Source organism: Cyprinus carpio, chromosome A7, assembly GCF_018340385.1.
Source record: "Cyprinus carpio isolate SPL01 chromosome A7, ASM1834038v1, whole genome shotgun sequence".
In the NCBI taxonomy this organism is placed as follows: Eukaryota; Metazoa; Chordata; class Actinopteri; order Cypriniformes; family Cyprinidae; genus Cyprinus; species Cyprinus carpio.
Window position 1 is genome coordinate 41,337,471 of NC_056578.1, and position 26,241 is coordinate 41,363,711.

At 32.5% G+C, this 26,241-nt stretch overlaps 1 protein-coding gene across 1 annotated transcript in view; it reads right to left on the minus strand.

Annotated features, from left to right (window-relative positions):
* LOC109045585 (multiple PDZ domain protein-like) overlaps positions 1-26,241 on the minus strand; it is a 68,669-nt gene that overhangs the window by 5,352 nt on the left and 37,076 nt on the right. Inside the window, exons 21-41 of the mRNA XM_042761209.1 lie at positions 24,925-25,123; positions 23,335-23,376; positions 21,317-21,448; positions 21,178-21,273; positions 20,201-20,378; positions 18,912-19,022; positions 16,721-16,807; positions 14,442-14,504; positions 11,310-11,481; positions 9,967-10,163; positions 9,187-9,278; positions 8,982-9,054; positions 7,739-7,792; positions 7,570-7,650; positions 6,623-6,697; positions 5,489-5,636; positions 5,249-5,394; positions 3,707-3,790; positions 3,430-3,623; positions 1,608-1,755; positions 1,178-1,264 (exon numbers count right to left, since the gene is read on the minus strand). Of these exons, the coding sequence (XP_042617143.1) occupies positions 1,178-1,264; positions 1,608-1,755; positions 3,430-3,623; positions 3,707-3,790; positions 5,249-5,394; positions 5,489-5,636; positions 6,623-6,697; positions 7,570-7,650; positions 7,739-7,792; positions 8,982-9,054; positions 9,187-9,278; positions 9,967-10,163; positions 11,310-11,481; positions 14,442-14,504; positions 16,721-16,807; positions 18,912-19,022; positions 20,201-20,378; positions 21,178-21,273; positions 21,317-21,448; positions 23,335-23,376; positions 24,925-25,123 (2,459 nt within the window). The remainder of the gene's footprint in view (positions 1-1,177; positions 1,265-1,607; positions 1,756-3,429; positions 3,624-3,706; positions 3,791-5,248; positions 5,395-5,488; positions 5,637-6,622; positions 6,698-7,569; positions 7,651-7,738; positions 7,793-8,981; positions 9,055-9,186; positions 9,279-9,966; positions 10,164-11,309; positions 11,482-14,441; positions 14,505-16,720; positions 16,808-18,911; positions 19,023-20,200; positions 20,379-21,177; positions 21,274-21,316; positions 21,449-23,334; positions 23,377-24,924; positions 25,124-26,241) is intronic.

A 26,241-nucleotide genomic window follows, 5' to 3' on the forward strand; every position in this document is an offset into this window, starting at 1 on the left:
ACACAGAAAGTCTGACTTCAACCATTAATTTCACTATGATTTCAATCTTTGACATGGCCTTACTCAGTCAATATTAAAGATATAAAGGTTCATCTTTATAAATGATGCTTTTATGTAGAAAACAGTAAATCACACAAAAAAATGACTTTAGCTGGGTTTTCACAGGCAAGGTCACAAATATAAATAAAACTGAAATAATTTAAGCTGAAGAACTGATATGACTAAAACTGAAAAAAAAAAAAAAAAAAAAAAAATATATATATATATATATATATATATATATATATATATATATATATATATATATATATATTATAAACTAATAAGTGAAAAAACAAATAATTTACTAAAACTTAATCTGAATGAAAATTAAAAATTGAAAAATGAAAGCTAATATAAAATATTAACAAATACTATATGAATAAATAATACATAAAAATATATAAAATAAATAACTACAATAGTATAAAATGTATTTCTATTGTTATTTATTTCGTACATATTCTATACCTTTTATCCTTCAATTAATGTCAGTACTATTCTATTTAGTATATTGTTTTATTATATTTTAATTGTCATTTTGTATTATATATATAAATTATTTTATTCCTATATTCTAGTTTTATTTATTTATTTATTTATTTTACTTTTACATTTCTTACCTTTTTTTATTTATTTAATGGAGTGTTCATAAAAAGCAGTTCACTGCATGTCATACTATGGATGGTTATGTATATGACAAATAAAAATGTGATTTGAAATAATAAAAAAGACATATAATAAGTATTAAATAAAGTATAAATAATAAATAAGGTAACACTTTACAATAAGGTTTCATTTTTTAACATTAGTTAACATGAACTATACTTACTAAAACATCATTAAAATCAAAACTTGTATCTGTTAACATCAGTTCATGCACTGTTAGTTCATGTTAGTTAATGCCATTAACTAATGTTAACAAATGAGATATTATTGTAAAGTGTTACCATTAATTCTGCTATAATAACACTGGTGCACACTTGTAAGACCCGCTCTAACTAGTCACAGATGTCAAACCTGCGTAGTGTTCGAGAACAAACTCGCTGATTGTGTGAGAATGTGTTTTGGGATCATATCTTCAGACGGATGAGTCTTTAACAGTGTGATCGACTGTAAAGCAGGATGTGTGTCTGACCTGACTGCTCTGAGACAGACGGCGCTCCGAGTGGAACGGCCCCGCCTTAAAACGGCCCACCTCCAACCTGATTGGTCCAGCACAACTCTGAGGAAAATCCAAACAAGTTCCTGTGAGTGATGCGTGTGCACTGGCTTTCACATTCACACCAGATCAATCAAACAAAAAATAAATAAAATAAAACTAATAGAAATGACAAAAGCACAACAAAATTACTAAAACAAAATGTTTAAAAATTCAAAATGTTAGCAAAAACCACAATAATACTAATAAATACCACTGCTTTACACAATGTTCATAACGTTTAAGCTAAAAACTAAAGCGATTTATATACAAAACAGAAATAAAGCTTAATCAGTCTCTTCTATTTCGATCATCCGTCTTGAATATCTTTCAGTAATAATCAAATGGAAAAGAGTCTGCTGGTCACCTTGAGCAGCGCGGCCACGTACTCTTGTGTGGCTGAACGAACGTCCTCGCCGTTAACCGAGAGGATCTGATCTCCCTGCATCAGCCGTCCATCCGTCTCCACCGCTCCACCCTTCACAATGTCCGACACGAACACCCCTGTGTCGCTCCTGAGACAGAGACGCACAGACACAGTCAGTTCATCACTGACCGCACTTACAGAGACACACAGCTGAATATGCATTTATGAGCACTTGAGAAAAAAGGTTGTATACCATTTAAGTTTTATGAAAAATTCTATTGAATGTGCACTTGTAGCGTACTTCAAATCTTAAAAATATATTTAAAAAATTATAAATAAAATAAATTTGCCACTAAAGTGACTTAAAGATAGACACGTTCATGACTGTTTCTGAACACAGTTAAGTACACTTTTAAAAAGTGACCTTTGTAATAATGTCAGATTAAGTTTTACTTTAAAATACATTTAAAATCATTATATTTGAATAGTGTTTTGTCATGTTTGCAATAAGTTTTTGCACATCTTTTGATGTGTTGACTGACATACTAAAGCACATGTAAAATACTTGATTATCATTTTAACTGTAATGTGCTTGATTATAACTGCTAAGGGTTATTTGATATTACATATATTACAAGTGTGTGTGTATATATATATATAGATATATATATATATATATATCTATATATATATATATATACACACACACACACACACACACACACACACACACACACACACACACACACACACTCCAGTACAACTTAGTTAAAAGTTGACTGTATTGTTAAAAAAACAAACACTTAAGTGCTATTAAATATGAGTTAGAAACTTAAGCTATACAACTTCAAATGTGCATAATTTGAATTATTTTTTAGATTTTCATCAGTAGCACCTGTTCTATGAATTTATCAATAATATAACTTTTGCACATAACATTTTTGCTTGGGAGACATTTTTTCTTAACTTATCTAAAGAAAATTATATATTGCCACAGTGCATTCGGCAGTACAAGTAGTTACATTTTAAAATGTACTTAAGTCCTACTTAAGTGAGTCAAAAAGTTCAGCTAAATGCATTTAATAAAAAATGTAAACTCTAAAACATTTACATTTAATCACAAACAACATGCGTTTTAGTGTCTGAAAACATTACATTGAGTTCCCACTTAAGTGTATTCTTTTAAAGAATATTATTTCTGTAGTAAGTATTGTTTTTCAAAGCAAGCTAAAGTAAAGTGTTTTTCTTTTTCACATCTGGCAACATGTTATGGTTATCTGGCAAATCTAGAAAGTAGGCTGTGAACGGAATATTGTTTAAATAGAGATGTTTGTGTACATTTTTTTCATTTCATACTCATGCACCATTGTTGAATTCAGCAGCAGACATTGAGCATGTTTACATGCTTATATAAATACCAGCTTATTAAAATAACCCGTTTTCCCTGTTTACATGCACTTCAGTAGCACGACATAGCAAGTAAACCACGTTTACATGACTTCATTAATAAATCGATTTATCTCCCTGTTGTGACATCAAAACAACCATTTGCATATCTGACTCCGAACATTCCATATATTGTAAATTTTGATGTTAAATAAAGTTTGCAACATGTCAGTGAGAATATATTACAGCTCATATATTGTTTATTTTTAATGCAAGACATACTGAAGCATTTTCAGCTGTTTAGATAAAAGATGCTAAAATATAATTTCAGTCCCATACAGATTAAATATGGAACGCAATTCTGATCAGTGTGCAAAAATATGTGGAAACCCCAATTAACTTTACTGACTAGTAGCTTTAACTAGTGTTCTAGTACCTTCTCCCGATGATGCTGAGTCCGAGGCCGTGGCCTGGTTTCTTCTCAAGCTCGACGCTCAGGGAGTCCCACAGCTCCTCCTCTTTATACTGACCCTCGTCTCTGAAGACCGTCAGACGAACACACTGCGGAGTCTGCCGCAGGACATTGATGGCCTCGTCGTGCGTCGCCACGCGCAGATCTACACCGTTCACCTGAGAGAGACAACGGAGAAAGAGAACGGCTGACATCAAATCAAAGCGCTAGTCAGAAGAGCGTCTGATGGTGGAGATTTTACCTCCAGAATCTGGTCTCCTGCCCACAGACGGCCGTCTTTAGACGCGGCTCCCTCCTCGTACACCTCGTGGATTATTATAGTGCCCTGAACACAGACAGATACAGTTCTTATGAATGAGTCCCTCCTCCCTTGTCCAAAAGAAGTGTGCTATGTTGTGTTGAATGTGCGCTGGCAGTGCGCTTCAAATTTTAAAAACATATTTAATTAAAAACTATACTTGCAGATAATATAATATTAATGAAATAAGGCCACTTAAAGACACTTTCATGATTATGTTTCTTAACACATTCAAGCGCACTTTATTATAATGTCAAATTAAAAGTTTTACTTGAAAGTATATTTTAAATTATTTTATTTTAATAATCTTATTTTGATGTGCTGATGGGGACATTGATATGTTAGTATTACTGTATTTATATATTATAGTGCTTATTAAGACCTTTGAATTAGTTACTATATATATATACTGTATATATATATATATATATATATATATAAAATAGATAAAAGATATTTAAATATATATATATATATATATATATACACACATTTTAAGTTTTATTTTAAATGTAGTCTGTTTTAGTCCTTTTGCTATGCTTTTGTCATTTGTATCAGTTTTGTATAACTTTTATTTAAATTTGAATTAGCTTTTATTATTATATTTGCAGTTTTCATTTTAATATATTAAGTTTAGTTAATTTTAAGTTTTAGAAATTGCGTAATATGCCTTTGCCATTTTATCAGTTTTTTTTAAATTTCTATTTAGCTTTAATTAATATTTTGAATTAGCTTTTATTTTTATACTTTTATTTTAATTTTAGTTTTAGATTGAAGTTATTTTGCTGAGCTTTTGTGATTTCTATTATTATTTTATTTCTATTTAGTTTTTATTAATATTCATAATAAGGTTTTTAGTTTACATTTTCAGTTTTCATTTGAATATATTTAGTTAGTTACTTTATTTAAATTGTTAGTAATTGTCTTGTGTTTTGTTATTTGTATTAGTTTTTTTATATTTCTTATATAATTATACATTTTTTATATGAGTTTTTAGTAATTTTATATTTATATTTAATACTTCAAATTAAATGTGTTATTTCAGTTAGTTGCCAAGGCAACATTTCTTAATTATGTTCTAAAACATAAAACATGTTCTAAACATTTTTATATTTTATTTCAGGATTATTTCACTTTATATATATATATATATATATATATATATTTATATATCCAAAAGAGGTTATTTTTTTTTTTTTTTTTTTTTTTTTTATTTTTTTTTTTTTTTTAAATATAGTTTTATTTTTATTTTACAATAAAATCAACAACTGGATTTTCTTTGAGTCCCAACTTTTGGAGTTTAAAAGATCAAGCAAATTAAAGCTTGAAGGTGGAAGCTAATTTGTACTGAAATAAAAAAATCATGAATTCAGTTTACAATTAGGTTGTATTTATTTCGGTACACATTAAGGTAATTTCCAGAGTGCACAAGTTTGTATCAGTTCAGTGTGAAGCAGAGTCTCACACGTCAGTGAGTTTATTCACCAGAAGCGTGTCGCAGCCGCCCACGATGCTCAGCCCCAGTCCTGTTCTGCCCTTGCAGATCTCTATAGTGGTCTCACAGCCGGGGATGATGGGACACGTCGCCGGATCAGACACCAGTGTCGCCGGTGTGGAGCATCTGCTGGAATCTGCATCATGACACAAAGATCAGCTTCTGATTCATTCATCAACAAACTCTTTCCTTTTTCTTTTAATAACTCCCCGATCCCCCTCCCATCTTACTCCTGATTGGCTCTGTCTCTGATGATGTCAGAGCAACCAGCGGGTCTGATCCCGAGCAAATCTGATTGGATGAGGAGGGTTGGGAGGCGGAGTCAGTGCAGATGGTGCGTTTCACTGATTGCTGGTCTTTCTGCAGCAGAGACATCACCTACAACACACACACTTCACATCAGACAATGACGCTTCTGGAAATACTGAATCCTATTTACATACACTACTGTTCAAACTTCTTAGGGTTGGTAAGATTTTTATATATTTTTGTCTCTTCTGCTCAACAAGAATGCATTTATTTGATCAAAAATACAGTAAAAACTAAAATATTATTACAACTTAAAACAAGTGTTTTTTATCTGAATATCTGTTAAACTGTAATTATATTTCTGCTGATTTTCAGCACCATTCCTCCAGTCTTCAGTGTCACGTGATCTTCAGAAATCATTCTAATATGCTGATTTGCTGCTCAAGAAACATTTCTGATTATTATCAATGTTGAAAACAGTTGTGCTGCACAATATTGTTGTGGAAATTGTGATGCAGTTTATTTTTCAGGATTCACAGATGAATAGAATTTATTTGCGATAGAAATCTTTTGTGACATTATAAACGTCTTTACTGTCGCTTTTGATCAATTTAATGCATATTTGTTAAATAAAAGTATTAATTTCTTCGAAAATTGACCCTGAACTTTTGAACATTACTGTACATTCACAAACTCTCAACAGAATATTTACAGAATATTGTAATATGGTAACAAAAGAGTTACAGAGAACAGAAGAATCTAGAAGTTGTTTGAATTTTATATTAAAATTAGAAAGTTTTTAAATGTCACATTTTGGTTTGTTGCTTACAAAGCTACCATACAGTATGGCATCAAAAGACAAATCATAGTGAACAAAAAAAAAAACAAGTTTGAGATACATTTAGATCAGATATTTGTCATTTCGTGAGCTTGACAGCTCCGATGCTGTTGCTTTATTAAAAACAGCAGTTTGGATATTCTTTTCTCCTTTCGCTTTACACAGAAGACAGAAAGTCCCAGGGGTTTGGAACAACGTTAGTGAGTAAATCATGACACAACTGACTACTGCTTTAAACACCTGCTTAAAAACATTTCACGGCTGGAAAGAGTTTTACCTTTTCCACAGAGAGTCCCAGCACCATCTCGTCATCCACTGCGAGCAGCTGGTGTCCCGCTGCAATCCCACCGTCCTGAAACACACACACACACACACACACACACACTCACACACATGCACACACACACACACACACACACACGCACACACACACACACACACACACACACACACACACACACACACACACACACACACACACACACACACGCCTTATTAAAACTAAAAGACACAGTATTAGTGCACACTAAACGCATCGATTGACATTAAGTATGACTTCTTTTTATGAAGAATTCATTTCCACAAAATGTCACTGAAATGTATTATCCAATTTTTCAGGCATGCTTGATCGTGATTGGTTAATTGCAGCATTTTGAGTTCAAATATTTTTGTATAATGACTTCAGAAAACCGCGGAGCGTCTCAAACATTAAACAGAGTTGTTACTGACTTAAACTAAAACCATGAAAAAACATTTCCGTTACTTGAAATAAAATAAACATTAGCTGAATTCAAACTTAAACTTATTTTATTTGAGCTAGTTGTCAATATTTCTCAGTTCCGTTTAGTTTAAGCTGAAGTACTAAAATAACAAACTAAATAAAGTAAAACTAATAAATACTATATAGACATATTTTTTATAAATTAAAATGACACAACAACAGAACTACTGTTAACTGAAATTAAAGTAAAAACTGAAGATGTAAAATCTAATTCAAAACATTAACACAAACTATAACAGTTCATCAAAGATGCTAAAAATAACACTTTGTTTACTTTCCTAAAACACTTATTGAGCACAGTTCATTGTCAAGCAGGCGCCACTTTTCCCTACATTTCAAACCCTATATTTTTCTCTGGTTGAAAATCAGAAATATGTCACATTAGAAAAGTAAAATGAACATCATTTCTGTTATCTTTAATTGTGTGGCACAGTGCTTCTTACCGTTCCAGCCGCTCCGTTCTCATCCAGACTCTGAAAGATGCATCCGCTCCTGCTGTCATCCTCCCAGGACCGAACCCAGCCCTCCATCCTCCCAGAGAGAAAGAAACACTGAACATCACCGGTACGGAGAGAGAACCCACACAGAGGAGAGCTGAAGTGTGTGTCTCACCACAGGAAGAGATACGTGCTGGATCACGTCTAGTGTTGAGCTGGGCGTCTCTGTCTGCGGAGGAAGAAACATGATCTTGACTAAACAGATGAACGGATGATTATATGAATGAATGAATGATTGAACCTGAGGGTGACTGTTTGTTTGCTTAGCTTCAAATGCTGGCCCCTTAAAATCTCTTAAAATCATGAAATGGACTTATTGAGATGTAGAGGGATGCTGACGGATAGCGCTATGCTTGAAAATAAAGAAACGACTGAGCAATCTTTTTAAACGCATCAGGAATGTTTAATGTGTGTCTGTTTGCCTCACCTTGTGAAAAAGTAGTACACTTTACAATACTATAAAAAGAGTACTTATTAAGGAAATATTATAATTAAGAATATATATAAGAATGTAATATTTTCAGGCAATTAATTGCATGCTAATTGTAATTAAATGAAACTGTATTACAGTTTATATTTATAATAAATGCAATTAGTTGAACTGTAGAGTGTTTTTTTTTTCACTCAACAAGGACTTAACGTATAATTTTTTATGCATTTCTTAATTACTTCTATTATCTTTGAAATATGGTTAAAGTACTGCTGAGTGTTTTGACAAGCATTTCTGCTATTATCTTTGAAATACATTTTACAAGTTTTTATTGGTGTTTTGGCTTTATTTTATTTATTTTTAAATGTTTGTTTTGAGGTCTCAGTTTATTGCATTTAAGTTTAAATGTAAAATTGAAGAACACACTACAGTTATAAGTGTACTTCTTTAAAACATGACAAAAAGCTAATTAAAACAATGATTTAAAATGTACTTTAAAGTAAAACTTTTAATTTGACATTATTACAAAAGTCACTTTTTAAAAGTGTACTTTAGAAACATTCATAAAATGGTCACTCTTTAAGTCACTTAAGTCAAGTCAGCTTTATTTATATAGCGCTTTTAACAATACAGATTGTGTCAAAGCAACTTTACAGTATTAAGTAGGAAAATAGTGTGTCAATAATGCAAAATGACAATAGTAAACACTCAATTTTCAACTTAAGTGGCATTTTATTTCAATAATTTTATATTATCTGCTTCTACAGCTTTTAAAAAAATATACTTTAATATTTGAAGTACACTACAAGTGCACATTCAGTTCAATTAAGAGCACTCCTTTTTTTCACAAGGGTCTAAAGTTGACTAAAACTGATTCAGAAATGAAGTAAATAAAGTCTTTTAGAGTTAGGGTTTGGTGTGAGTTCACCTCTGTGTGTGCGTCCGGTGAGTCCGTCTCCTTCATCGGCCCGACAGCCATCTGACTCAAAGCATCTCTGTTCCTGAAACACACACACATATGTGTGTGCGTACGGTGAGTCACACACACACACACACAATCTGACTCAAAGCATCTCTGTTGCTTAAAAATATATTCAGATCAACGTGTAAGGGTTAAAAATCTTTTAAGATAACGGATGAAGATGATCTTGACCTTTGAAGGTGCGCTTTTAATGATGGCAGAGGCGTTCTGATGACTGCGGCCGTACAGAACCTGACCGTTTATCTGCCAAAACAACGAGATGAAACAGAAAATGCCCTGATCTGTTTAGCTTGAAAAAGATGTGTGCTTAACTGTACTGTGTACTTGCAGATAATATATTAATGAACTTAAAGGCCACTCAAGTGACTTTAAGAGAGAGACTTAAATGACTGTTTCGGAACACACTTAAGCACACTTTTAATGAGTGACCTTTGTTATAATGTCAAGTTAAAAGTTTTACTCTCAAAGTAATTTTTTTTAAAATCATTATGTTTTGATAATATATTTGTTGTATATAAAATAGGTTTTATATTAAAGTATATCTTAGTTTATCATAAATGCTTGTCATTAAATTAGGTTTTATTTTTAATTATATCTTAGTTTATCATAAAGTAATTATGAAATGTTTCTTGCTGCAGAGGAAAAAAAAACATGTTAAACATGACCATTGACTAAACAGATGAATGGATTATGAAATTACATATAAAGATGTATTTACATACCAACTTAACAAAAATCAAAAATCATTTAATATAAACTGCATTAAAAAACCACACATTTTGTATAAATTTAAACTATAATACATTTTCATTTAATTGCAATTAATATGCAATTAAGTGTCTGAAAACATTACATTCAGTTCACACTTTTAAAGTAAAGTAATAAGTACTCTTTTTAAAAGTATGCTAAAGTGTATTTCTTTTTCACTCACCTCTAACAGTTCATCTCCCACCACGATGTGTCCGTCTCGGCCGGCGGCGCCGTTGGGATCGATGCCCACCACAAACACACTCATGCGTGAACGATCCCGGTTCCCTGCCAGACTCAAACCCAGACCCGTGCAACCTTTCTCCAGCTCGATCATGTGCAGCTGACCCGGTAAACGCCCGTACCGCTCTGTTACCTTCTCTTCTCACACACACATACACACACCTGCATTTAGATGCTTTTACTTGTTTTTTTCTGTTGATTAATATTGCTGGATGTCTATTAAGTGTTTTTAACTTATTTACACTTCGTTAATGGTGTTAATGGCCTTTGAAAAAATGTGTGTGATTAAGTGTGCTTAACTGTATTGAATGTGCAATTATAGTGTACTTCAAATTTTTAAATTATACTTTTACTAATACTTAAGTGACTTAAACAGTGACTTTCATGACTGTTTCTTAACACACTTAAGTACACTTTTAAAAGTGCATTTTGTAATGTCAAATTAAAAGTTTTACTTTAAAATACATTTTAAATCATTTTGTTTTAATAATCTTTTGTCAGACTTTAAAGAAGTACACTTATTCTGATGTGTTGACTAACATGCTAAAGCCCATTGAAAGTAAAATTTGAACTGTAGTGTGTTATACGATATTACATTTAAAGTTAACATATTTTAAATGCACTAAATCGCAACATCATTACAAATGTATAATTACAAATATTTAAATACATGACATACAAGTTTCAATAGAAATTATACTTTAAAAAGTATATTTTTAGTTTATCATACATTCAACAGTACTTTAACCATATTTCAAAGACAACATAATTAATTATAAAATTACAAACAAAGATGTACTTAAGTCCTGCTTAAGTGGGTTAAAATCACTCTTAAGTTCAGCTAATTTCACTTTATATAAATCTGAACTATAATACATTTTAATTTCATTGCAATTAACAAGCAAATAAGAGTCTAAAAACATTATATTAAGTTCACACTTAAGTATATTCAGTAACACTATAATATTAAGTTGTCACTTGATACTTTGTATTTTGTTCTTAAATTAGTTATGAATATTTAATTTTGAACTTAATTACTTGAAAATTCTAACCCTAACCATATAGTAAGTACAGGTAGTTAATAATAATAGTCAGTACTTAAATCTATAATTACACTGTTACAAAGACACTGTAAAATAAAGTATTCTTTAAAATAATATTTTAAAGTATCATATAATGTATTTCTTTTTCACAAGGGTCCCTCTCTGAATCTAGTCCAGTGTGAGTCAGTGTGATCGGCGCCCTCTGCTGGCTGCTGTGTGTTACAGCGAATGTGAGACTCACTCCAGCTGTATCCGTACTCATCCTCCTCTTCCTCATCAGGACCGTCGTTATGAAGAACGAGTCTGTCGGGAATCTCAGTCAGCGTGTCCGAATCGGTTTCCCCGACATGTGGAACGACAGGCAGGGACAGGACAGGTGTCGACAGGAAGCTTTTTCCCTCCTCTCGATTCAGCTGGCACAGTTTAAAAATAAAACATTAAAAAAAGATATCATTTATATCCAATTAGCATGTCATCTGTCAGCATGGCATCCTCCATTAAACCCATGAAATATGAAGCATAATATAATCAAACTTTACATTTAACACATTAATCTGTTCTTAATTTCTCAGCATGAAGAACCAACAAACCAAGACATGCTGCTGTTCTTTAAAAACCTTACAAATCATTTGTTATCCTGCTAAACGACATATAGGATAAATATTGCAGTTACAGTGTAAAACTGAGGTTACTCAACATACATTAACAATATTACATTGTTACATATATAAGAGTCAAATGTTGTTCCAAATTTGGATAACTTTGTTATATGGAACTAAATTGGAGATGTTTCACAGAATGTTCATGCTGCTCTTTACATTTCGGTCTGTTCTTGATACAAAACTACATTTATGATACATTTTTGTCTTTTCTTTTGAGTTAAAAGCTCCTGGTCACTGTGTGGAAAAGAGCAGCAGGAGTATTCTGTTAAATATCACAGAATAATGAAAATCATGCAGATGTATGGGTGCATGGGTGCGTTGGATAAGATAACATTTCTTTTTTTTTGTTAATAAAAAATAATCTAATAATTGAGTTTTTTTTGCATGTTTATTTTTTTTTTGTTTACTTTTTTCTGTGTATTTACATATATCAATACTGCAAAATTGTTTTATATATATATATAATATATATATATCTCTAGGATATATCTATATATATTAATATCTATCTATATATTATATATATATATATAATATATGATTTATTTATATGCAAAATTGTTTCCATAGTGTAACGCAAAAATTAATAAAAAAGTAACTACTATAAATTTAAAATATTTATTTTATAAATAAGTTTTTTTTTTTTTTTATAATATTATATATATTTTTATTTTAGATATATTGTTATCATAGTGCAATGTAAACATAATTATATGTATTATTATATACTTACATATAATATTATAGAAAAGGAGAAAGAGAGTTTTAGGGCCATTTATATGCAAATGTTATGAAATCAGATTTTCCATAACTGCATATAGGTGGGAGAGGAAACACACACACACAGACACACATTTATATGCAAATGTTATGAACAAAACCTTAAAACTGGTGTAGGAGTGAAAGGATATAGTCGGACCATAGACGGAGGAAAGGTCTACTGTGAGTGTCAACGGCCTACAGAAAACAGAGAATAACCAGCACCAGTGAGACACAGAGAGAGAGAGAGAGAGAAACAGAGGGAGAGCAAGTACGTGTTCAGACTAACTACAGCAGAGCACATCTAAAACATCATTTACAGCACAAAATCTGTTCCTGAGTCAGTTGAGAACTTGGCAAGTAACGGCTGGCTCGAAAATCAGCTGATTTACTTCTGACCTCTGACAGCCCACACGCTTTCTGTCACTGATGGAACAGAATACTAGCTTACTAAATAAATGAATATGAAGTAGTGTACACTATACCGCCTGATAGCTTTGAAAACATTTAATATGCAACACTGTTTCATCACACTGCATGTGTGTGGCATATAGTCAACAGTTTGGAAACAAAGTTATTTTTAAATTTTAATTAAATTTTATGTTTTATTTTTACTGTTAGCATTATATACTATATATTATAAATATAAATAATGTTGAAATAAAATGATGAAGACTTTAAAGTTTAAATATATAATATATAAATTAATATAATTACTAATTATTAAAATTGATATAAATTTAAGTTAAAGATAAATATTGATTTTGAATAAAAACTGATAAAAATGACAAAAATAAAAAAAATCTAAATATTACTAAAAACTATAATAGTATATTAAAAATACTAAAACAACACTGACATGTCATCCTGTTATATGCTTACAGAAATACTCATACTATGCACAGTGTAGATAATATACACTGCAGACATTGTAATAGAAGTTGTTAGTATGTTACTCTGAACACTGAGTCTAACACAGCGCCTGAAGCATAATGCATGCAAAAACCGTACCGGTTCGTTTAAATATGCATTGGCTGACTTTTACGCAACTTCTTTTGCTAACAAACAAAGTTTTGTTTACAATGTAGTGGACTGCTATAACGAGCACGCCTGAAGAAGATCCAGTCTCTGAATTTGACTTTGTCTGAAAGTTTCCCAGATTAATGACCTTTTGAGGTCTGCATGAGACACTAGTGATGACTCCACCTTTTTTTTTTATTATTATTAATTATGATTCATTTTGAGGCCTTATTATTATCCAGTCATTTGTGATTAGATACTGGATAAAATCACAGCATGGTTATCATAGTTAACAGAAAGGCCACTCTCTTAGCGTAACACACAGGAACCTGTTTTTAGCCACAAAGGCGTTTGCATTTATCAGACTCGCTCTGAAATGCATAACTAGAGAAATCATATTACAGTCATTTCCATGACTTCTCCAAGCCTGAAAATCACAACTGTAAAACTCTCCGGTATTTCCAGGTTTTTCATGATAAGGAAACTCTGCCACAATTATGCCTGTGAAAAAATCAGGACTTAAACTGACAGACAATTAGTGAACATTGTGCTTCTGAGAGGAAGTTTAAAATAAAAATGTACATTATTTCCTCACCCTCCGTGATTTTCCAAGCCATACACACTTGTACAAATTAAATTTTCCCCATAAAACGTCATAGAAATGATCTTAATTTTTGTTGTATTGAAATGTTTTGATTTTCAAACAGCTCTTTGTTGTAATGAAAAGCACTCCATTAATTCCTGAAAATATTCAGTTTCACTGAAGACAATCACACAGGTTTAGGAATGACCAGAGAGTGAGAAAACAATGACAAAAAAATAAAATGAATAGATAGATTTTTGGTGAGCTACTTAAAATCTAGAGCAGTATTGGGTCATATATCTGTGATGAAGAAGCACTAGAGCAGATTCACTGGCGTCTGTCTGCTCACCTTCTCACTGCTGCTCTTCAGATCCAAGGCTGAAATGTCTTCCACTGCATCCAGCGCAGATGTCTGCCGTTATTAAAAATTCAAGAACAGTCCTCGTCAAACACAGTTCCACAAAAATACTCTACAAGACTTCAACAACATCATTAAACTCTAATGTCATTGACAGGCTCTCTGTTGGTCCAGAAGATCTGAACTAAAGTCCTGCACAGTAATGAAAGTCTCTCTTTATGGCCGCAGATCCCCCCTCGTGTTTTGTACTTGTTGTTCAGTGCCATTGAAACAAAGCTACTTTTAAGAGCCATCTGCAGAGAGACATCTGCTGGGCGGGAATGAGGCGCAGATCATTAATGCACATCTGGACACAAAGACTTTATAAAGTTCTGATGAAGAGGAGTTTATAAAGTTGTGATGCAGGGGTTTGAAGGTGCCTTGATACAAGGGCTTTGCTCAGCTGAGAAATTCGACGACCACTTAGACATGTTTCAGAGATTCAACAGTATTGCAATACATTTTTTGCAGGTTGAGATTTCAGCAAAAACAGTCGCGATGTGTGATGTCATGATTAAAAACAGAGCTGTTTTGAGTCAGATCATGAAACCCATTGTGAAAAAGATTTACACTTTAGGAAACTAATTTTAAAAGAGTACTTATTAAGGAAATAAAATACTTAAGTGTGAATTGAATGATTTCGGACACTAACTTTTGCATGTTAATTACAAGGAGATTGGATATCATTTGAAAGCTTGGTAACACTTTATTTTAAGGTGTCCTTGTTAGACGTTGCATTTACTTACTATTATAACAACAATTAATTATGCATAATTACTTGCAAGTAACCCTAACCATATAGTAAGTACATGTAGTTAATTAATATTACTCAGTACTTAAATGTATAATTACACTGTAACAAGGACACCTTAAAATAAAGTGTTACCAAGCTTTCAAATGATATCCAATTTCCTTGTAATTAACATGCAAAAGTTAGTGTCTGAAAGCTTAAACACTCACAATTCATCCTCCTACCCCTAGTGGGCGGTTTCAAGTGTCATATTACTAAATGTACTACAATATTTTATTATCAAAATCCTGACAAATTAAAGTAACCTCAATTTTTGTGATATCAACTTCAAATTTGGAACATAACTTAACTAGACAAATGGCTTTAAGTTTATAGCAATTTTAGATTCCAAAAGATTTTGTAAAATATTTATTTTATATAAAATAAAACATTTTTAGAACAGTACAATTTCTTTACAGTAAACCTAAATTTGTTTAGCTTTTCTTTACATTTAAATTTTTTTGAAATGCTTACACAATAATCTGCTAATTGTCTTCTTTAAAAAGAGACCAACCTTAGTTAAGAGGTTGAAGCAGGACAAAAGATTAATAACACTTAATGATTTCAAATGTACTTTAAAGTAAAACTTAATTTAAAATGATTACCAAATGCACTTTTTAAAAGCATACTTAAGTGTGTTAAGAAACAATTGTGAAAGTGTCTCTCTTTCAGTCACTTAAGTAGCCTTTTAGTTTATTAATATTATATTATCTGCAAGTGCAGCTTTTGAAAAATATTATTTTAAGATTTGAAGTTCACTACAAGTGCACATTCAATACAGTTAAGTGCACTTCTTTTTCACAAGGGACATTTTGATACTACAGAGCTTTTTATTAGACAAAAAGTCATATTTGTGTTGCTAGTATATACTTAGAAAACCAAAAAAACTTTCAAAATGAAACATAACCATGGAAAACTGAAGAACAAGGATGAGTTTTCTAGGATCTACCACTTGATAACCATTCAACACATCAGACACACACACACACACACACAGGCGTCTCTGTCTAACCTGTAGCGGTTTGTATGTAAAGCAGGATTGGGGGTAAGGATGGAGGGGTTGCTCTGAACGCTTCAGCTGTAGCTGGGCTGCGGGAGGTTTCTACAAGCACAACACAGAATCACCCTGCGCCAGTATATCAGCTTAAACACATTTCATCCCACAAGACGAGTCATTAAGACATCTAATCTGTAAACTAGTATAGTGCCATTATTTAAAAAAGAGGCCTGCGGGTAAATCAAACTAAGTGGAGGACGTGGCTCGGGATATTAACAGTGAAACAGTTGAACTTTAGAGAGCCATAACAAAGTGTTACTTATATAATCACATTTGATTGAGTCCATAAATGTGTTTAAGTTGACTTACTGGCAAATCTTAACATTAAGCCGAGCTGAATGAGGGATGCTGGGAGCGGAGATAAGAGGGCCGAACAGAAATTACCTGACACTTTGGCACAGGGACACATTTTAAAACCGTCCCGTATTTCTCTATGACAGGAGGTGAATCAAAACTATACAGAGAGTCAGGCTGAGAGACAGACAGACAGAGACAGATGAGGTGCAGAGCGAGAGACAGATGCACTAAACAGTTACAAAAGCAGTTAGTTAGTTAGTGCTGGGAGATATATTAAAGATTCACAATATATTCATGATTATGGAAGGATATTCCAGACTAATTTCAAAAGGAATTGCAAATTGTGTTTTCAGTTGTGTTTTCTATATGTGGACAAATAAATTGTGACATAATCAAAACGCAATTGCAAATCTTGTATTGCCGTTTGCGTTTTTGCTTTCATGAACACAGTGACTGCCAAATTTCAAATGGAGAAGCAAAGTTCACTTGCAACTGTATTTCCCATGACTTACGAGTCATAATTAAATAGCAATATTAATTACCACATCTGATTTTTCACTCTCTCTGCACCGTGCATGTAACCTGCCAAAACTCAATGCAATTACAATTCCTTTAGCATTTGAATTTCCGATGCCTTACACGGAAACCTGTCAATCAGTGTCAGGGGCGGGGCTAAACTATGGGACATGTTTGTATTGGGAGGTGACGTCACTCTCAGACGATTGTGCCGAATGCTTTGAACAATGGAGATAATCCTTCCATACATGATGATTCTGTTGACAATATCAGATGAAGTAACACTGATGATGATTTTAATATGCTTCATATTTGGTCATTAGGTTTCTCAAAGAGTAAGAGTATAGCATTAAGAGAGAGTTTTCTGATTAAAGCTTCAGTAGCCAAACCGGTGTCACAATTTGCAAGCTTGATTCATTTCTATTAATGTAAACTGTTTCAATGAATTGATTTAAAACTTATTCAATAATGTGCTTTTACTGAAGTCAATGCATGACAACTTTTTAATGTATTAAAATAATTTAGCAAAAAAAATATATATATACATATAGGTAGGTAAATATCACTGTTTACCACTACCCTTTTAAAAATGAAGTGCGCTTAATTGTATTGAATGTGTACTTGTAGTATACTTCAAATTTTAAAAGTATATTAAAAAACTGAACTTGCAGATAATATAATATTAATAAAAGGTCACTTAAGTGACTTAAAGACACTTGTATGACTGTTTCTGAACTTACTTAAGTACACTTTTAAAAAGTGAGCTTTGCAATAATTCTTTAAATCATCTGTTGTGTTTTAAAAGAAGTACATTTATTTTAATGTGTTGACTAGCATACTAAAGCACATGTAAAGTATTTGATTATAATTTTGACTGTAGTGTGTTATTCAATTTTACATTTAAAATTAATATATTTTAAATGTACTAAATTGCAATTTCATTGTTACAAATGTGTAATTACAAATATATTTAAATACATGAGATACGAGTTTTAATATTAAAGTATATTTTAGTTTACCATAAATGCTTGTGAGTACATTCAGCAGTACTTTAGCCATATTTCAAAGACAAAAGTTGTGTAATTGTGAAATTAAATATATGTAAAGATGTATTTTAGTCTTACTTAAGTGGCTTAAAAACACTCTAAAGTTCAGCTAATTGCATTTAATATAAATTTAAAATCATTTTATTGCAGCATACAGTATTCTTCAAATATATCTCTTCCATAATAAGTATGCTAAAGTGCATCAAAAGTATTGTTATATTGGTGCATTTAAATGGAAATAATTAAATTAAATTCTTTGTGTTCCTTTAGCAAAACACACACACACACACACACACACACACACACAATTTCTAACTAGATCTTTACTGTATTTTACTTTTTGAATATACTTGGCAACAGTTGCAGTTCAATTAAAATGAGATTCCTCTGATTAAAAAAAAATAAAACACTGCAGAGCAAATATATAAACACTGAGCTATACAGCAACAAATATCCTTAAAAGGCTGAAAAATTTTGAGATTGTCAACAGAATGTAAACAGTCAGTTTTAATTTAATTTATTACAATTTATAAGAACATCTAACTTTTAGATAAAAGAGTGTGTTTTATAAAGTTTGATAATCAGTTAAAGCTATATCACCCAGCCAGAGTTAGTATGCAGCAGTTATAAATATGTTATAAACACCCACACGTGTTAACCAGCATCAATAAATGGATCAGTTCAGCAGATGTTTGTATTGTGTGTGTGATACTGACTCTGTCTCTGTGAATGATGCTCTGCACCAGGAACACCACGGGGTTTCCCGCGTTACGGATGGCCTCCACCGCCTGCTCATGACTGGCATCACGCAGATCCACTCCACCCACCTGTCTCACACACACACACACACACAACACACACACACACACAACACACACACACACCTGTCTCACACACACACACACACACACACACACACACAACTCAACTTTATGAGCAGGTGTGTAGCCCAAAACCTGCCAAAAAAACGCCACCCTGCTTACCTAGCCAGGCTGGGCTGTATGACAGTGTCCATGCCAAAGTAAACATGCATTAGCTGAATTTGCTATATCATTTATATTATGATTTTTAAAAAATCAGACAGCAAGCAGAAAATTTAGCAAACTGTGCCATGCCACTTCCAGTGCAGACAGCTTCATTGAATGTAAAAGTTCATTTTAGTGTGTTGCAACAATGTGAGCAACATTGCAACTTCCTGCATTTATAGAATTCAACATTTGGTGCAAAAATAAATATTTTGTAAATAATATTTACTGTTGTACCATGATAGAAGAACTAAAATGCAACCTCATAAACACTACTGTACATTGTGCTAAACACAAATTGCATTTTACACATGAAGTACACAGGTGAACTGATTCACAATTGAGTCCAAAGGAGTTTGACGCTAGTATGTTGCTAAACTAACAATGCTATACTCCAACAAGCACTAAAATACACTGCATATGCAATTGGGGGAAGCAGTGACTTTTTTATAATTAAAATTACATAGACATTTGACAATTTTAAGTAAATTTAAAACAAATGTAAATAAAAGTAAATGTTAAACATTTAACAAATAAATAAATAAATGAATAAATAAAATGTTAAATTGTTTGGATTTCATCAAGGAAGTTTTTTTTTTTTTTTTGTCCACTGAGCTTGTATAAAGCTGGGTCAAATATTTTAAGCTATTTCCAGCATTTCTGCTGTAATTATGACAGATCTGCCTGTTTTCAATCTTTTTATTTTATTAACAATAAATGGAAATATGTAAATAGCAAATTAATTAACTACAATTAATTTTGTAACTCCAGATGTTTCAAGAACTGTATGTTCTTTAATAAAAAACAATTTTGAGAGAAAATAAAAAGATATATGAACTCTATTTAAATCCTGATTTTGTGCTTTTTAGCATTTTAATTTAGATTAGAGGTGGATTATTGTAATGTATTAATAATAATTTATAAATGTAGATAACTTTATGTCGTTCTGTTATAATGCATTGCTAAGTAAGTGTGTATACCTCTAAAATCCTGTCTCCTGTCTTCAGTGTGCCGTTGCGTCCCGCTGGACTGTCCTCCAGGATGTGTTTAATAAAGATGCCCCGCATCACTTCTCCATTGCTAAGGCGACTGCCCATGCCCCGCCCCCCAACAATGCTGATGCCCAGTGATTTCCCAGCTTCCCTGTGCAACTCCACTCTGAGCAAACACACACAGAACATTCATTTAACATCCAGTAATGTCAATTTGCAACATCATGATCAATACATTTTCATGACTTTCCCACAGTTGTCTTCATTGATTTGTTTCTCATCATCATGATCCCACCTTCTGACCGAACAGCATCAAAATTTACAAGCTTTAAATATATTTTCCAAGATATGTTAAAAATAACAATTTTGCAAGAAAATACATTTCCAATCTTAAAATCCATTTTGGGCAATTGCAAAATGTATGCGACCCTACATAGGACAGCAGTTTGGAGAATGGATGGATGGATATGATATATATATATTACACACATATATATATATATATATATATATATACACACACACACATATATTATATATATATATATATATATATATATATATATATATATATATATATATAATTATATATTATTAACAAAACCCAACAAAACATATTTTGTCTGTTTCAATATGCCAAACTGTTTATAACATACAGCATATTTCATCAAAAATCTGAAGACTGTAAATAGATCATATAGCGCTAAACTTTTATGAAAAGCCCAATTTTAAACTTACGGTGGCGCTAGAGGGTTCGAGTGAGAGAGCCCAAAACTGGTCAGATTGATGTTCATACCTTCCCTAATGAATGCACCAATTTTTGCTCCAATGGTTTTAAGGGTTGCCATATACTCCCAGAGGAAGAATAATAAGAATACCAACAGAACCGGATTCTAATACATATCCATTCCTAACAGATATGTCCATGTTTTTCAATCACATGCAACTTATTGATCGGTCCTCACCTCCGTGGTAGATTCCAGCTGTTGGAAGCTGCTGTCTGTCGTTCACTCTCCTGTCCTTCTCCATCTTCTCTCTCTGGAAGATCTGAGACCATCTGACTAAACACACAAAAACTAAGCTCTCATGTTTTGTCAGTTTTACAGCTGACAGGACGAAGTGTGTGTGTGGTGTGTGTTGTTTTGAGTTTTTTTTTTTATATGAGAGATATTATCACTCTGGAGCTGCTGGCTCGCCCTGTATTCCTCTAAATATTCTGCAGGAACATACGTGATTCTGCACACACACAATCACAAGATTCATAAGCTTATGATGACATTTGACTCATCAGACCTGTCATCAACACTGCCGGAATCAAACATCATCAAAGGAATCTCCCAGCTTGAACAGCATTTGTGACTTAATGGCCACTTGTTCTTCAGTTTTAAAAAATGCAAAATGGAGTCGATCAGCAATATGCAATAAATGCATTAAACTGAGCTTAACTTGCATTGAAGCACATCTTGTTTTTTTTCAGCATTATGGGTAATATGTGATATATTCTGCCTATCTCTGCCCAAGGTGAACTCATAAATCAGTCATGTGATTGTCAACAGCAGCCGGTGTTTTATGGGTTAGTAAATGAATGTCCCACAATAAGACATTTTTCTGTTTCTTTTGCATTACATCCAAAAATTCAAACCAACATAGTCTGACTCAACGGCGAGCCTGATAATTTAGCTTGAATTTTCATGTTCCTGACTGTAAGTGAAGATGACAGATCTAATGGAGGAAAATCAAACCTTGTTTTGAACAATTCATGCATGCAGGCAGAGATATCAAGACATAAGGAGTCACAGCACATCGATGTGAATCAAATATTCATTATCCACACGTTCAGTGAAAACGCTTCATTAATGAATGACGATCGATGGCTGGAAATCAAATCATTGACATGAGAGAGAGAGAGAGATGTTAGTCAAAGATGAACAACACAATACACACCATGTCAGAAAGAAATGACGGCCTGGAATGTTAACGACGAACGACAGCCTCTTGAGAAGATGAATGCATGTTACCAAGGAAACAACAACCTGCTCAAACGCTGCTTGATGAGGAAAGCGCAGCATGATTGAGTTTGACTGGAACACGAGTGTTAGACTTTAGTTGGGTCAAACCTACTATGCAGTACAATTCAAATTTCCCTTAAAGTATTGGTTAAAATACTACAATTAAAACTGAAGCACTCACCTATCCCAGCTTAATTTGTTGGTCGACTTTCTTGAAAAGTGTAAAAACTCTGCCAACAATCATTATTTTTGCAATTCTGTGGTGTAGACCTCACACACTTCAGCTTCACACTTCAGTGAACATGGGGCGAATTTTAAATCATTCACTACTTTGGTGCGAATGAGTTACCCTTTTTTGCCATGTGCACTCTCTTCTGAAATTAAAAAATAGCAATTTAGCTAGTTCATTTTTTATTTCTCTAGTTAAAATTATTTGAAGAAAACATGTTTTCTGCAACTCATACTTTCCACCCCCCCCCCCCCCTTCACAAATAAATCCACTACATATTCAATTTCAACCTGTTTGTCTTTTGTAATATCACTTTAATAAATTTTAAACAAAACAAAAATTGTGGGAACACAACAGCATCAAATATTTGTTTGCAAATATTTATTTATTTATTAATGTAAAAACAGGAATATTGTGAAATATTATTATGCTATAACAGAATAAATAATTATAATTAACTGTTACATTTCAACATTTTAAAATATTATTTATTCCTGAATTTCCAGCATCCATAACTCCAGGCTTCAGTATAAGATTAATGTTCAAAGCAACTATGCTGCTTAAAATTTTAATAATAATGGTTTAACAATTTTAACAGAATAGAAATAAAATAAATAGAATATAAAATGATCACTAAAAGGTACTGCATAACAGAAACGACCCAGTAAAGAGATTACGATTCAGCAGAAGAAAGAAACTCATACAGGTTTGGAATGACACGATGGGTTTCCAGACTTTGAGCTTGTGTGTGATTAGAGGAGAATGGAAGCAGGGCTGCGGGTGGCCCAAACAATCCGGTTTTTTGGATAAAGCGCTGCAGCGACAGCTCAAAACAAACACAAGCAGGGAGTGAGGACAGACAGCGTGATGAAGGCAGTACTCACACAGAGACGGGGCTCAGCTCTTCCCCCGCAGCACCTGTGGATCTGGAAACGTGGAGAGCAGTTTACGGACACAGATGCCGCTGGCAGCGGGAGGCAGAATAAAGCGAGTCACTGCAGCTAGAACAAGCTCTCTGCTGCCAGACGGCTTCTGGATCACCGTTGGACACTGATAAGCCTTGTTTTATGAATGTCTGTTCAACCTTTTATTGTGAAGGTAAATCCTGAGCTCTGCTGAGGTTGATGGCTCTATTAAATTGGCAGCACCCTTAAAATACACCCTGACTGTACATAAACTCAATTTAAACAGATTTACCAAAAAGTACCACCAAAAAGTAACCAGTTTGATAAGCTAGATGCAACCGAATACTGTAGGTCTGTGTGGAAAGTCTGGGGTCAGTACGGTTTTTAATGTTCTTGAAATGAGTCTCTTTTGCTCACCAAGGCTGTATTTAATCAATAATATAGTAAAATTGTGAAATATTTTTTATAATTTAAAATAGCTGTTTTCTATGTGAATATCTTTTAAAATGTAATTTATTTCTGTGATGCGCAGCTGAATTTTCAGCATCATTACTCCAGTCTTCAGTGTCACATGATCTTCAGAAATCATTCTAATATGCTGATTTGCTGCTCAGGAAACATTTCTGATTATTATCAATGTTGAAAACAGTTGTGCTGCACGATATTTTTGTGGAAACTGTGCCACATTTTATTTTTCAGGATTCACAGATTAATAGAAAGTTCAAAAGAACAACATTTATTTGAAATAAAAAATCTTTTGTAACATTAGAAATTTCTTTACTGTCACTTTTGATCACTGATGAATAAAATGAATTAATTTCTTAAAAAAGAATTTAAAAACATTTTACTGACCTCAGACTTTTGAACAGTGCAGTGGCTGCAGCGAACAAACACTTATGTATGTTATCATTTTTTATGATTAATTAATAAGCACACTATGCAATTAATTCCATCAGAACTGTTAATGAACTGACAGCCCTGTATGTATATACATTTGGTTACTTCCCTCAGCAAATATTGATAATTGTGATTAATTTAATTATGAATCAGCATCTAATGCAATTTATTTAATTAAATGATTAGAAACTTTACAATAAGCTTCCATTTGACTAACAATGAAAACACTACTAAATCATTTCTTAGTCTTAGCTTAAATTAATTTGAACAATTATTAAGACATTATTGAAATCCAAAGCTGTATCTGTTAATATTATTTAATAAACCTGATCTGAAATAAACTCTGAACAGTTGTAGTTTTATAAACTAATGTTAATAAAGATGAATAAATACTGTAACACCTGTATTGCTCATTGCTAGTTTATGCAGTAAACTAATGTTAACTAATGGGGCCTTGCTGAATAGCTTTTTGAAAAAGCCAAATGAAACCCTCTGTGTTTAATATAAATAATATAAAACAATAAAGCACAAACCTTTCTGAGACTGTCTGTAATTATCCACCTGTCAATAATAGAGCGTTTGATTTGTGCCTGAGAAGTTGAACAGAAGCTCAGCTGACTCTCGTCTGTGTGTGTGTGTGTGTGTGTGTGTGTGTGTGAGTGAGCGTCTCACCCCAGGTCTGGTCCGATCAGAGAGTGTCTGCGCAGCATGGCTCGCGCCTGAGCGTTGGTCAGGTTTCCCGTCGGTTCTCCGTTGATGGCCAGAATCAGGTCCCCGACCCCGAGCCGGCCGTCTCTGCTGATGGAGCCGCCGTGAATGATGCTGCGGATCAGCATCCCGGGCCCGTCCTTCAGCGCACACACCGTCATGCCTGCAACACACGCGACCGGACTGTTTTAATGCCATGCCAGCTTCCTTGGCTATTATCATGGGGAGGAACAAGTTGAAATTTGCATTTAAAAAGCTATATAATGTTTTTAATGTTTGCTTTAGATAAAAATTCTAAAATGCATTCAAGGTTGACTCTAAAAACTTCTTCAAAAGATAATATAATATCCTAAGGAATCTTAAACCAGCACAGTTTAATAAGATATGTCTGAGAGATACTGAAATTTCTTACTGGACATTGTGTAAATATGATCTGATCCCATGCATTATTGAAAATAGAGACACAACTTTTGATGTGATGTTGTCACTCGAAAAATCACATTCTGTCCTTACAAACAATGGTTGAACTGAATTGGTCATGCACTCTGCTGGAATCAGTTATTTTAGACTTATTTAAATATTATGAAAGTACTATTTTGAATTGGCTTTTATTTTTATATTTTTCATTTAAATTTTTGTAATTTTTTACATGCTGTAAAAATTTAGTATTTTTTTCTAATTAAGATTTAATTTATTTATTTCAGTTTTAGTAATTTTAGTACTCAAACTTAGTTAGATGCCAAAGTGACATTTCTAATTTTCAGTTAAGTTTTTCATATAAAATTTATATTATTTTATTTAATCTTTTTTGAAAAATGAAAAATGATTGTTATTGGTTTAGGTAAACAAAATTCGAATTGGGGTTAGAATTTGAAATGACTGACAGGAAAGTTTTACTGAACTGCAATTCAAAGAAATTCAACACAGAGACCTATGATGCATATTTATTCCCTGATATGTGCAATATATATATATATATATATATATAATATATATATATATATATATATATATATATATATATATATTTTATATATATTTTTTTACAAGTATTTTATATTTGACATGAGTATATTTTTAAATTAAATTAAATACAAAATTCCATAGGTGGCGTTTCAAACATTGATTACTAATATACTTTATGTTGTGCTGTGTGCATGAGAACATGATTTCAAGTCATGCTAAAAAATGAAAAGTATCACTAGAAATAAATAAAGTGCAATGCAGACACAGACATTACAGAAGATATTATGAACCTCTGCACACTGACTCTGTTATCTT